This window comes from Cervus elaphus, chromosome 16 (genome assembly GCF_910594005.1).
Source record: "Cervus elaphus chromosome 16, mCerEla1.1, whole genome shotgun sequence".
Classification (NCBI taxonomy): domain Eukaryota; kingdom Metazoa; phylum Chordata; class Mammalia; order Artiodactyla; family Cervidae; genus Cervus; species Cervus elaphus.
Window position 1 is genome coordinate 34,580,428 of NC_057830.1, and position 15,388 is coordinate 34,595,815.

At 41.3% G+C, this 15,388-nt stretch overlaps 1 protein-coding gene across 2 annotated transcripts in view; it reads left to right on the forward strand.

The window, feature by feature from the left end:
- RASEF (RAS and EF-hand domain containing) overlaps positions 1-15,388 on the forward strand; it is a 93,839-nt gene that overhangs the window by 38,141 nt on the left and 40,310 nt on the right. For both annotated transcript variants that reach the window (XM_043870520.1, XM_043870521.1), the window contains exon 4: positions 4,204-4,299. In XM_043870520.1, coding sequence (XP_043726455.1) covers positions 4,204-4,299 — 96 coding nt within the window. The remainder of the gene's footprint in view (positions 1-4,203; positions 4,300-15,388) is intronic.

Here is a 15,388-nt window from a genome sequence, read left to right on the forward strand (position 1 = left end):
ATTCTTGCTTGGAGAATCCCATGGACAGAGAAACCTGGCGGGCTACAGTCCAGGAGTCATGAGAGTCAGACAGGACTTAGCAACTAAGCTGCAGGCCTTGGTGTGCCTCCTGGCTCTGGCGCTGGAAAACTCACCTAACCTCTGAGCCTTTGTTGTTCCAACTTTAGACAGGATAAGCCACCAACCTGCTTTAAGGAGGGTGGAGGCTGATGGTCTATATGCATGCCTAGCCCAGTGCTGAGGAGTGGTAGGGGCACCATGGCCGTTACCATTCTCCTCTTTCCCATTGCTCTGTGTACCTTATGACCCTTCAGATTCTTCACCCTGCTTTGCTTTACCACATATATGCCTTCAGGCCTCTTTGTTCTCCTATCTCTTAATAACATGTTTAATAACTGTTTGGATATCATGCAGATGGCTCAGAGTCTATGGTCCAGGGTTAATGTAATGGTTATCCCATTCTTTTGTTAGCCCTTTATCTTTCTAGTCTAAAAACAATAACATCCTAATTTTTCTGCCTTTCCCCTCTCCAGCCATTTAATCTGCACTCACTCATTCATCGCCCATATCAAGCACATGTTTTGTTCTGCAATAAATCTCTGCCTCATCCAGCTAAGCATTTCCCAGATTGGTTGTTGGTAATAGATACCCAAGCTTCCCAGGTGGCACAGTGGTAAAGAATCCTCCTGCCAGTGCAGGAGACAGAAGGGACGCTGGTTCGATCCCTGGGTGGGGATCGACAGAAGGGACGCTGGTTCGATTCCTGGGTGGGGAAGCTCCCCTGGAGTAGGAAATGGCAACCTGCTCCAGTATTCCTGTCTGGAAAATTCTATGGACAGAGGAGCTTGGTGGGCTACAATCCATAGGGTCGCAAACAGTCAGACATGACTGAGCACACACTCTCACACCTGACCACAGACCGCCCCTTATAACTTCATGGTTTGTTCATTATAACATCTTCCTTGCTTTCCTTGGCTCTGGTATAGGGGTGGTGCATACGCGGCATCCACAGCAGCATTGCTGTGTTCCACAGAAATGGTATAAGCCTGTGAGTCACTGCACAGACACAGTCTCTGAAAACCTCAGCACACGCTGCCAACAGAAAACCTTTGACCCTGGGATGACCCCTGTTTGTCCCAGTCTCCTGGTCTGTCTGGAATAACATGTCTAGGCTGACTGAAGACTTTCCGTAACTTACCTCTACTAAGCAAGTCTCGCCTGGCTCTCCACGGCTCATTGCTCTGCTTTCACTCCAGCTGTTTTCTTGGCCTTGATGACTCCTTTCCACTTTCCTAAACTTTGCGAAGCTCAGAGAAAGCCTTCCGTTCTCCCCAGTGCCCTGCTGTAGTCCTCCAGCCACGTTCACCTCCTCCTGACCTTGACTCCTCTTGCACAGGTAGTGTTTATCCCATTGTGTCAGTTAGGGTTTTTAAAAAATTATGCTTTAACAGCTTTATGAAGGTTTAATGGGCAGGCAATAAACTGTATATATTCAAGGAGTAGAATGTGATGAGATTTATGTGTATACTGAGGAACCACCGTCACAGTCAAGGTAATGGCTGCATTCACATCTTACTGATTTCCATGCCCCTGTGGCATGCCTCCCTCTCGGCCCCTCCTTATTGGAACCATTTGGTGTCTTCTCCAGTGAAGCATCTGTCAGAATCTTTTGTTCATTTTTAAAACTCCGTTTGGTTGTCTTCTTTTTTTTTTTCACCACACCACAGGGCAAAATGTGTGGGTTCTTAAATCTCCAACCAGGGATCAAATCTGTGCCCCTTGCAGTGGAAGCATGAAGTGCTAACCACTGGGAACCAGGAAAGTCCCTGGTTGTTTTCTTATTATTGAGTTTTAGGAGTTGTTTATATATTCTTATCTGTAAATATTTCCTCCCAGACTGTTACTTATCTTTGCATTCTCTTAAAGGTGTCTCTAAAAGAGTAGACTTTTTTTGTTTCTTTTTAGTCCAATGTGTCAGTTTTTTCTTTCATGTATCCTGCTTTTGATATTTAAGAAATTTTTGCCTAACCCAAGGTTGCAATGATTTTTCTCCCATGTTCCTTCTATGAGTTTTATTGTTTTAGGTTTCACATTTAGGATCCATTTTACAATGTATGAATCAAAGTTCGTACTTTTTTGCATGTGCATATCTAATTGTTCCAGCCCATTTGCTGAAAATACTATCTGTTCTCTGTTGAACTACCTTTGCACTTTGTCCAAAATCATTTTTCTTTATCTGTGTTGGGTTTATTTCTGGGCTTTCCATTCTGTTCCATGGGGTCGCAAAGAGTTGGACACGACTCGGCGACTGAACAACAATGGCAACAATGCTGGTATTGCGTTGTCTTGATGACTGTTGCTTCATATTAATAATTCTTTAAATCAAGTAAAATTAATTCTTCAACTTTGTTCTTTTTCAAAGTTTCTATTTTAGGTCCTCAATTTCCATAGAATCAGGTTGTTGTTTGTTGTTTAGTCCCTAAGTGTGTCCAACTCTTTGCGACCCCACGGACCATAGCCTTCAAGGCTCCTCTGTTGATAGAATTCTCCAAGTAAGAATATTGGAGCGGGTTGCCATTTCCTTCTCCAAGACTCAGGTTGTCAATTTCTTAAAAAAAAAAAATAAAAAACTCTCCTGGGGTTCAGCCGGACTTCATTGCGTCCATAGATTAATTGGAGGAGAATTGGCATCTTAATAATAATGAATGATCTGAAAACTTGATATATTCTCTGTTTATTTAGGTCTTACTACACTCAATTTTACGTTATAAACTTAAAACTTTATTTGAATACAGAACACAGGATATAAACTTCCATAATATGTTAAGAGAAAAAGGAAATTAAGAGATATTTAGGCTCATGAGTAGAGCAGGAAATGGCAACCCACTCCAATATTCTTGCCTGGAGAGTCCCAGGGACAGAGGAGCCTGGTGGACTGCCGGCTATGGGGTTGCACAGAGTCGGACATGACTGAAGCGACTTAGCAGCAGCAGCAGCAGCAGGCTCATGAGAGCTACAGCCCCTGACCTGCAAGGGTGCCCTTTTGTTATTCTCTGCACCAGGGGCAACACATATGAGAAGTACCAGCCTGTGAGCAGCACTTTGCAGGGAAATTTACAGTTGGTGTGGTTTGTATTTAGGTAAGGTATAGTAGTAGTGTTAGTCACTCAGCCGTATCCAGCTCTTTGTGACCCCATAGACTGTAGCCCACCAGGCTCCTCTGTCCATGGGATTCTCCAGGCAAGAATACTGGAGTGGGTAGCCATGCCCTCCTCCAGAGGATCTTCCCAACCCAGGGATCAAACCCGGGTCTCCTGCATTGCAGGTGGATTCTTTACCATCTGAGCCACCAGGGAAGCCCAGATAAGGTGTAAGCTCTCGAAAAAACAGTGAACCCACCAGGTCTTCCTGAGTCCTGATAACATGATGGGACTCAGGCAAGTGATGGGGCCCTTGGCTGAGCCAGAGCTTTTCATTAAACATAGCAGTGTTTAATCAGCTAGTTAATCGATGTACTATAGCCCTCTATCCCAATCAAGTAGTGGCCTTAGAGGTGTCACCCCAGGTAATGTGTGTATATAGGTTGTGGGATTCCGCAGTTCCTTTGCTCTTGTAGGTTTCCATTCTGGAAGTGCTGGGCATCTAAAGTTTGGTTACTTCCCTTATGCTTTCTCACCATCTCTGTGTAGAAGATTTGGGATCAGCCTTCAGTTCAGTTGCTCAGTCATGTCTGACTCTTTGCAACCCCGTGGACTATAGCACACCAGGCCTCCCTGTCTATCACCAACTCCCAGAGTCCACCCAAACCCATGTCCATTGAGTCAGTGATGCCATCCAACCATCTCATCCTCTGTCGTCCCCTTTCTCCTTCCTTCAGTCTTTCCCAGCATCAGGGTCTTTTCCAATGAGTCAGCTCTTTGCATCAGCTGGCCAAAGTGTTGGAGTTTCAGCTTCAACATCAGTCCTTCCAATGAACATTCAGGACTGATTTCCTTTAGAATGGACTGGTTAGATCTCCTTGCAGTCCAAGGGACTCTCAAGAGTCTTCTCCAACACCACAAGTTCAAAAGCATCAATTCTTCAGTGCTCAGCTTTCTTTATAGTCCAACTGTCTCGGTTTGACACAAAGTGTTTCTCACCTATGGTATTTTAAAGAGCCTATTTAAATCAATAAGTTGGTTTCATTGTGTTTTTTTCCCCTAGGAAAAACGCAAAGCTGAGGAAGCCCTCAGTGACCTCAGGCGTCAATATGAAACAGAAGTGGGAGACCTACAGGTGACGATAAAGAAACTCAAGAAGGTAGGTATACGGCAGCTGACTGAGGGATAGCTTCGGTACCTCAGTGTGTCTAAATTTTTAGCAACTGATAACATAGGGAATCATATTGAAGCTGTGGATGGATCAGATTTCAGAATCAAATTGGACTCCTTGGCAAGAATTTTTTTAAAGGCCTCAATTTCTTTTTCTAAGGGCAGCATATCTTTTGCATAGATCTAATGGATATTTCTGATCCCTTGAACAGTTGTCCATCAAGCCTCAGTTTTCTTTCCATGTCTTTAGCAAGTGCCCTCAAGTCCCACATGTCTGGTGGACTGTCTTCTCATGACAGCAGCAACAGTCTTTCCTGGTCTTGTAGTCCTTTACCCAGCTTACTACAGGTTACATGTGTTCACTGAATATTTATTAAATGAAATGAATATTTCTCTTCTCTGTAGCAAGTTCCAGATCTAGAGGACCCCTGATCAGAGGACAGGGTGGGAGAGAACCTGTTGAAGTGAAAGCAAAGGTGTGATTGGTTTTGGCACTTGTTTTATTTGTTTTCTAAAGATCAGGGTCCATTTTACTATGTGGTGTGCTGGTAGGTGTTTAACAACAGACTCTGGAGGAATTCCCCTGTCGTCCAGTGGTTAGGACTCTGAGCTTCCACTGCAGGGGTCGTGGGTTAGATCCCTGATGGGGGTAAGATCCCACGTGCCACACCTGGCACAGCCTAAAAAAAAAAAAAAAAAGCAAGCTCTGGAAAGGGGAGGAAAGAAGGAGGATTTCTGATATTTGCCAATTTCCATAATATAAATATTTCCACCATTACCAATTTCAAGCTGCCAAGTTGACATCACTGAATACAGGTTGGGAAGAGATGCTTAAAATAAATAGGCTCTCACCTGCTGATACACATTGTCTCCAGCATAGTATTGGATTCACTTCCTGCATGTGGATTGTCTCCATAACTAATAGAAATATCTTAGCTAAAATGAAAGTAGGTACTTAAAAAATAATCATCCCTGCAAGTGGCACTGTGAATGTGGGCACATCACTTTGCTTCTCTGATCAGTCATACTATAACCTTTAAATGCTCCTTTCAGTGTTCATACTGAATGACATTAAGTGACAACTGTATTTTGTGGATTATTGCAATTTAAACCTCTGACATATTAAGAATTCTCCCCAGCATTCTTCTTGGAAAAGTATTATCAATGTCAACCTTATATGTGATTTCCAGAGGTCATTAGAGCATAATACAATGCTTGTATTACAGAATTTGGATGGAACAATCCTTTGCTTTATGCCAGAGTCATTGGAGAAGGAAATGGCAACCCACTCCAGTATTCTTGCCTGGAGAATCCCAGGGACAGGGGAGCCTGGTGGGCTGCCGTCTGTGGGGTCGCACAGAGTCGGACATGACTGAAGCAACTTAGCAGCAGCAGCAGCAGAGTCATAGATTCTCCTAGTCCCTGTCCTTACTTATTTCCATGTCATCACAAATCATTATACTAAGATAATGCTTGCAAGAGGAGACACAGAGGGACTTCACTGGTGGTCCAGTGGTTAAGAATCTGTCTGCCATTGCAGGGGACACGTGTTCAGTCCCTGGTCAGGGAACTAAGATCCCACATGCCATGAGGCAACTAAGCTTGCAGGCTGCAGCTGCTGAGCCCAAGCACTCTGGAGCCTACCCACCACAACAGAGATCCCACATGCACAGCTAAGACCTGACGCAGCCAAAAATAAATAAATAAATATTTTAATAAAAAAGAGGAGACACAAGAATTTCTTGCCCTCATAGAACATATGATGAAGACCAAAAAGGCACTGAACAGTAAGAATCAGGAGTGATGAGACCTGAGTCTTTATCGAGGCTGTGCCAATTCCTTCCTGTAACACCTAGGACAATTGGCTTCATGATTCTGATGGTTAGCGTCTCATCTGTAAAATGGGATTAATAGTAAACTGTCCTGTCTAACCATAATAACTAACATTTTATTGACTGTGTAGCTTATTAACCTCTTCTTCATTATTTAAGAAAATCAAATTCTCAAATTTTCTCTGAGGAAAGTATAAGTTTCCCACTTTTACAGCTGAGGACGCTGAGTTCCAGGTTTAATGGCTTGTTCAAAGCCTAACCACAACTGCCAGTGGAGAAGTAGCCCAGACACCTGCGTCCACCACCAGTGAGCAGGGCACTGGTCAGGGAGATGCGGGCTGCCTCATCAGTGCTTAGAGTAGGAACTGGGCCTGAATGCTGTGAGGGCAATCTGAGGAAGCTAACGTGAGGCAGCAACCCGAACTGTGGGATCGCCAGAGAGAAAAAAAAAAGAGCTTTCCCGCAAAAGCTCTAACGTTCGGCCTGGCCCACTCACAAAACAATGGATTGAACAAATACCAAAGGAGAGCTAGCTGGCCTGCACACAGGTCCCTTCCCCCCCACCCTCCTGGAGGTAGAGAGGCAGGCATGTGACAGCCAGAGCTGGAAGGCAAGGGGCTGCTGCAATCTCTGCCCCAGAGACCGCATCTTCCACCAAACTGAGCAGGCTTCCAGTTTCTAACCATGTCTTCCTGGGATCCTGGATGGTTGACATCCGCCAGGAGGGTCACAGCCTGAGATCAGCTCCCCAGAGGAGACACATGGCACACCTGAGACGCTGCTCTCGCAGAGCCCCCTGAATGGCTGGGGCCAGGGAGGTGATTAAGATGCACGGTCCCCCGGGACAGTGAGCTCATCAAGCACCTGGTCACCTGAATTGCTCAGACCTGGGAAGGGCGCAGAACACGCACCAGTCTGTGTCTATGCCCTTGCAGAGTACATGAGAATCTGACTGACTTAGACCTGGGAAGTGCACGAAACGTAGGGCCCACTTCAGACAGTGCCCTTGCAGAGCACCCTGGAGCCTGAGCAGTGCAGACCTGGGAAGCACATGCCGCCTTGAGCTGTGGCAGACCCAGTGTGGTCCATACACTGCAAGCACTTCCCACACACGCCAGCTATATTTGTTTGCAGTGTCCCTCCCTCCCCACAAGACAACTGAACAAGTGAGCCTAAATAAGTGACCCCCTTTCCCCCCTTGTGTCAGGGCGGAAATTAGACACTGAAGAGACTTGCAAACAGAGGAAGCCAAAATAAACTAACAAGAGGGGACTGCTCTGGAAGTGACAGGTGCAACAGATTAAAACCCTGTAGTTAACATTGACTGTGCATTGGAGGGGGCCTATAGACCTTGAGAACAAGTAAAAGCTGGAACAAGGAACTATCTTAAACTGAACTGACCCCACACTGCCCATAACAGCTCCAGAGAAATTTCTAGATATATTTTTACTGTTATCACTTTTTAATTTTTTTTAAGTTCTTTTTTTTAATCCTCACAACTGTTTTATTGCTTATTTTTCTCAACATTTATTAAATAACCCCAATGTGTTAAGCTTTGTTTTTTGAGATTTTCTATGTAAGGGATCATATCATCTGCAAAATAATGAAAGTTTTTGTTTCTTTTTTCCTAGTCCTTTAACTTTCCTTTTTCTTTTTTATGTTTTTTTTCCATTTATTTTTATTAGTTGGAGGCTAATTACTTTACAATATTGTAGTGGTTTTTTGTCATACATTGACATGAATCAGCCATGGATTTACATGTATTGCCCATCCTGATCCCCACTCCCACCTCCCTCTCTACCCAATCTCTCTGGGTCTTCCCAGTGCACCAGGCCTGAGCACTTGTCTCATGCATCCAACCTGGGCTGGTGATCTGTTTCACCCTAGATAATATACATGTTTCGATGCTGTTCTCTCGAAACATCCCACCCTCGCCTTCTCCCACAGAGTCCAAAAGTCTGTTCTGTACATCTGTGTCTCTTTTTCTCTTTTGCATATAGGGTTATCGTTACCATCTTTCTTTTTTTTTTTCTCCTTTATTTATTTTTTCTTTCAGTGGGTTTTGTCATACATTGATATGAATCAGCCATAGATTTACACGTATTCCCCATCCCGATCCCCCCTCCCACCTCCCTCTCCACCCGATCCCTCTGGGTCTTCCCAGTGCACCAGGCCTGAGCACTTGTCTCAGGCATCTCACCTGGGCTGGTGATCTGTTTCACCCTAGATAATATACATGTTTCGATGCTGTTCTCTCGAAACATCCCACCCTCGCCTTCTCCCACAGAGTTCAAAAGTCTGTTCTGTACTTCTGTGTCTCTTTTTCTGTTTTGCATATAGGGTTATCGTTACCATCTTTCTAAATTCCATATGTATGTGTTAGTATACTGTAATGGTCTTTATTTTTCTGGCTTACTTCACTCTGTATAATGGGCTCCAGTTTCATCCATCTCATTAGAACTGATTCAAATGAATTCTTTTTAATAGCTGAGTAATATTCCATGGTGTATATGTACCACAGCTTCCTTATCCATTTGTCTGCTGATGGGCATCTAGGTTGCTTCCATGTCCTGGCTATTATAAACAGTGCTTCGATGAACATTGGGGTGCATGTGTCTCTTTCAGATCTGGTTTCCTCAGTGTGTATGCCCAGAAGTGGGATTGCTGGGTCATATGGCAGGTCTATTTCCAGTTTTTTAAGAAATCTCCACAGTGTTCTCCATAGCGGCTGTACTAGTTTGCATTCCCACCAACAGTGTAAGAGGGTTCCCTTTTCTCCACACCCTCTCCAGCATTTATTGCTTGTAGACTTTTGGAGAGTAGTCATCCTGACTGGAGTGTAATGGTACCTCATTGTGGTTTTGATTTGCATTTCTCTGATAATGAGTGATGCAATTCCTGAAGCTCAATTCCAGAAAAATAAATGACCCAATCAAAAAATGGGCCAAAGAACTAAACAGACATTTCTCCAAAGGAAACATACTGATGGCTAATTTAAGTTCTTTTATTATTCCTTTAATTTTCATCTTTATAACCTATTATTATTACCTTGCCAAAAAAAGACCCTATTTTCAAAGCAAATTTCATATATATATTTTTTATTTTTGGATTGATTTTCTTTTGTATTTTTTATATTGTATTTTTGAGAGTCTAACCTCTATTCTAGATTTTTAATCTTTGTTTTGGTTATGTGTTATCAATTTTATACCTTTAAGAATCTAATCTTCAGTATCCATTTTCACTTAGGGGTGTGATTACTGGCTTGATTGCTCTCTCCCCTTTTGACACTCCCTTTTCTCCCCAGGTCACCTCTATCTCCTTCCTCCCTCTTCTCTTCTATACTTAACTCTATGAATCTCTCTGGGTGTTCTGGGCTGTGGAGAACATTTAGGGAACTGATTACTGACTAGATTGCTCTCTCCCCTTTTGATGCCCCCCTTCTCCTCCTGGTCACCTCTGTTTCCCTCCTCCCTCTTCTCTTCTCCATGTAATTCTGTGAGTCTCCCTAGATGTTCCTCGCTGTGTAGAATTGTTTCACTATTAACCTAGGTGTTTTATCATCTGTGCTGTATGGATGGAGAAGTCTTGAGGTTACTGTAAGAGAAGGACTGAAAGCCAGAGGCAGGAGGCTTAACTCGAAAATTGAGAACATCAGAGAACTCCTGATTCCAGGGAACATTAATAGACAAGAGCTCACCTGAAAGTCTCCATACCTGCACTGAAAACCAAGCTCCACCCAAGAGCCAACAAGTTCCAGTGCAAGACATACCATTCTGATTCTCCAGCAAAGCAGGAACATAGCCCTGAGCATTAAAAGACAGGCTGCCCAAAGCCATGCCAAACCCATAGACACCTCAAAACTCACTACTGGACACTTCATTGCACTCCAGAGATAAGAGACCCAGCTTCACCCACCAGAACATAGACACAAGCTCCCCCAACCAGGAAACTTTGACAAGGCACTAGTCCAACCCCACCCACAGGGAGCAGGCTCCACAATAAAGAAGAACCACGAACTTCCAGCCTACGGAAAGGGCACCTGAAACACAGAAATCGAAACACCTGAAACACAGAAATCTAAACAAAATGAAAAGGCAGAGAAATATCCAGCAGGTAAAGGAACATGATAAATACCCACTAAAGCAAACAAAAGAGGAGGAGATAGGGAGTCTACCTGAAAAAGAATTCAGAATAAAGATGATCCAAAATCTTGAAAACAAAATGGAGTTACAGATTATAGACTAGAGACAAGGATTGAAAAGATGCAAGAAATGTTTAACAAGGACCTAGAAGAAATAAAGAAGAGACAATAAAAAATGAATAATACAATAACTGAGATCAAAAGCACTCTGGAGGGAACCAATAGTAGAATAACTGAAGCAGAAGCTAGGATAAGTGAGGTGGAAGATAGAATGGTGGAAACAAATGAAGCAGAGAGGAAAAAAGAAAAAAATTAAAAGAAATGAGGACAACCTCAGAGACCTCTGGGACAATGTTAAATGCCCCAGCATTTGAATCACAAGTGTCCTAGAAGAAGAAGATAGATAGGGCATGAGAAAATACTTGAGGAGATAACAGTTGAAAACTTCCCTAAAATGAGGAAGGAAATAGCCACCCAAGTCCAAGGAACCCAGAGAGTCCCAAAGAGGATAAACCCAAGGCAAAACACCTCAAGACACATATCAGTCAAACTAACGAAGATCAAACACAAAGAGCAAATATTAACAGCAGCAAGGGAAAAGTAACAAGTAACACACAAGGGGATCCCCATAAGGATAACAACTGATCTTTCAATAGGAACTCTACAGGCCAGAAGGGAATGGCAGGACATACTTAAAGTGATGAAAGAAAAACCTACTATACTTTAGTAATTACTACTATATAGTATAGCAGTACTATACTGTATGTAGTACTATATATAGTACTATAGTATATACAGTAGATTACTATACCCAGCAAGGATCTCATTAGATATGAAGAAGAATCAAAAGCTTAACAGACAAGCAAAAGCTGAGAGAATTCAGCACCACCAAACCAGCTCTCCAACAAATGGTAAAGGATCTTCTCTAGACAGGAAACACAGAAAAGGTTTATAAAATCGAACTCAAAACAACAAAGTAAATGACAGCAGGATCATACTTATCAGTAATTACCTTGAATGTAAATGGATTGAATGCCCCAACCAAAAGACAAAGACTGGCTGAGTGGATACAAAAATAAGACCCCTATATATGCTGTCTACAAGAGACCCACCTCAAACCAAGGGACACATACAGACTGAAAGGGAAGGGCTGGAAAAAGATATTTCATGGAAATGGAGACCAAAAGAAAGCAGGAGTAGCAATACTCATATCAGATTAAATAGACTTTGAAATAAAGACCATGAAAAGAAACAAGGGCACTACATAATGATCAAAGGATCAATCCAAGAAGAAGATATAACAATTATAAATATATATGCACCCAATGTAGGAGCACCTCAATATGTAAGGCAAATGCTAACAAGTATGAAAGGGGAAATTAACAGTAACACACTAATAGTGGGAGACTTAAATGCCCCACTCACACCTATGGATGGATCAACCAAACATAAAATTAACAAGGAAACACAAGCTTTAAATGATACAGTGGGCCAGTTAGGCATAATTGATATCTATAGGACATTTCCCCCCCAAAACAGTGAATTTCACCTTTTTCTCAAGTGCACACGGAACATTCTTCAAGATAGATTACACCCTGGGCCATAAATCTAGCCTTGGTAAATTCAAAAAAATGGAAATCATTTCAAGGAATCTTTTCTGATCACAATGTGGTAAGATTAGATGTCAAAGACAGGGGAAAAAATGTTAAAAATACAAACATAATGGAGGCTAAATACCATGCTCCTGAATAACCAAAAAATCATGAAACAAGTCAAAAAGGAAATCAAAATATGCACAGAAACAAATGAAAATGAAAACAAGACAACCCAAAACCTATGGGATTCAGTAAAAGCAGTGCTAAGAGGAAGATTCATAGCGATACAAGCTTACCTTAAGAAGCAAGAGAAAAGTCAAATAAATAACCTAACTTTACACCTAAAGCAGCTAGAAAAGGAAGAAATGAAGAACCTCAAAGTTAGTAGAAGGAAAGAAATCATAAAAATCATAGCAGAAATAAATGAAAAAGAAAGGAGACTATAGCAAAAATCAAAAAAACTAAAACCTGGTTCTTTGAGAAGATAAATAAAATAGACAAACCATTAGCCAGACTCATCAAGAAAAAAAGGGAGAAGAATCAAATCAATAAAATTAGGAATGAAACTGGAGAAATCAAAACAGAAAACACAGAAATGCAAGGATCGTAAGAGACTACTATCCGCAACTATTTGCCAATAAAATGGACAACTTGGAAGAAATAGATGAATTCTTAGAAAAGTATAACCTTCCATAACTGAACCAGGAAGAAATAGAAAATCTTAACAGACCCATCACATCCACAGAAATTGAAACTGTAATTAAAAATCTTCCAACAAACAAAAGCCCAGGACCAGATGGCTTCACAGCTGAATTCTACCAAAAATGTAGAGAAGAGCTAACACCTACCCTACTCAAACTCTTCCAGAAAATTGCAGAGGAAGGTAAACTCCCCAACTCATTCTATGAGGCCACCATCACCCTAAAACCAAAACCAGACAAAGATGCCACCAAAAAATGAAAACTACAGGCCAATATCACTGATGAACACAGATGCAGAAATCCTCAACAAAGTTCTAGCAAACAGAATCCAACACCATATTAAAAAGATCATACATCATGACCAAGTGGGATTTATCCCAGGTATGCAAGGATTCTTCAATATCTGCAAATCAATCAATGTGATACACCACATTAACAAATTGAAAGATAAAAGCCATATGATTATCTCAATAGATGCAGAGAAAGCCTTTGAAAAAATTCAACACCCATTTATGGTTTAAAAAAAAAAAAAAAACTCTCCAGAAAGCAGGCATAGAAGGAACATACCTCAAAATAATAAAAGCCATATATGATAAACCCACAGCATACATTATCCTCAGTGGTGAAAAAATTGAAAGCATTTCAAGACAAGCATGCCCACTCTCACGACTACTATTCAACATAGTTTTGGAAGTTTTAGCCACAGCAATTAGAGAAAAAAATGAAAAGGAATCCAGATTGGAAAAGAAGAAATAAAACTCTCACTGTTTGCAGATGACATGATCCTCTATGTAGAAAACCCTAAAGACACAACCGGAAAATTACTAGAGCTAATCAATGAATATGGTAAAGTCTCAGGATATAAAATTAATACACAGAAATCCCTTGCATTCCTATACACTAACAATGAGAAAACAGAAAGAGAAGAAAACAATCTCATTCACCATTGCAATGAAAAGAATAAAATACTTAGAAATAAATTTACCTAGAGAAACAAAAGGCTTATATATAGAAAACTATAAAACACTGATGAAAGAAATCAAAGAGGACACAAATAGATGGGGAAACAACATGTTCATGGATCAGAAGAATCAATATAGTGAAAATGAGTATACTACCCAAAGCAATCTATAGATTCAGTGCAATCCCTATCAAGCTACCAATGGTATTTTTCACAGAACTAGAACAAATAATTTCACAATTTGTATTTAAACAGAAAAAAACCTTGAATAGCCAAAGCGATCTTGAGAAAGAAGAATGGCACTGGAGGAATCAACCTGCCTGACTTCAGGCTCTACTGCAAAGCTACAGTCATCAAGATAGTGTGGTACTGGCACAAAGACAGAAATATAGATCAATGGAACAAAATAGAAAGCCCAGAGATAAATCCACAAACCTATGGACACCTTTTTTTTTTAACAAAAGAGGCAAAAATGTACAATGGAGAAAAGACAATTTCTTTAACACGTGGTGCTGAGAAAACTGGTCATCCACTTATAAAAGAATGAAACTAGAACACTTTCTAACACCATCCGCAAAAATAAACTCAAAATGGATTAAAGATCTAAATGTAAGACCAGAAACTATAAAACTCCTAGAAGAAAACAAGCAGGACACTCTCTGACATAAATCACAGCAAGATCCTCTATGGCCCACCTCCCAGAATAATGGAAATAAAAGCAAAAATAAACAAATGGGACCCAATTAAACTTAAAAGCTTATGCACAATGAAGGAAACTATAAGCAAGGTGAAAAGACAGCCTTCAGAATGGGAGAAAATAATAGCAAATGAAGCAACTGATAGAGAATTAACCTCAAAAATATACAAGCAGCTCAATAAAAGAAAAATAAATGACCCAGTCAAAAAGTGGGCCAAAGAACTAAACAGACATTTCTCCAAAGAAGACATACAGATGGCTAACAAACGCATCAAAAAATGCTCAACATCACTCATTATCAGAGAAATGCAAATCAAAACCACAATGAGGTACCATTACACACCAGTCAGAAGGGCTGCTATCCAGAAGTCTACAAGCAATAAATGCTGGAGAGGGTGTGGAGAAAAGGGAACCCTCTTACACTGTTGGTGGGAATGCAAACTAGTACAGCCACTATGGAGAACAGTGTGGAGATTCCTTAAAAAACTGGAAGTAGAACTGCCATACAACCCAGCAATCCCACTGCTGGGCATATACACCAAGGAAACCAGAGTTGAAAGAGACATATGCACCCCAGTGTTCACTGCAGCACTGTTAACAATAGCCAGGACATGGAAGCAACCTAGATGTCCATCAGCAGATGAATGGATAAGACAGTTGTGGTACATATACACAATGAAATATTACTCAGCTATTAAAAGAATGCATTTGAGTCATTTCTAATGAGGCAAATGAAACTGGAGCCTACCATACAGAGTGAAGTAAGTCAGAAAGAAAAACACCAATGCAGTATATTAACGCATATATATGAAATTTAGAACGATGGTAACGACAACCCTATATGCAAGACAGCAAGAGAGACACAGATATAAAGAACAGAGTTTTGAACTCTGCAGGCGAAGGTGAGGGTGAGATGATTTGAGAGAATAGTATTGAAACACATATTACCATATATGAAATAGATGACCAGTCCAAGTTCGATGAGTGAAACAGGGCACTCAAAGCCAGTGCACTGGGACAACCCAGAGGGATGGGATGAGGAGGGAGGTGGGAGGGGGATTCGGAACAGGGGGACACGTGTACACCCATGGCTGATTCCTGTCAATGTATGGCAAAAACTACCGCAAAATTGTAAAGTAGTTAGCCTCCAA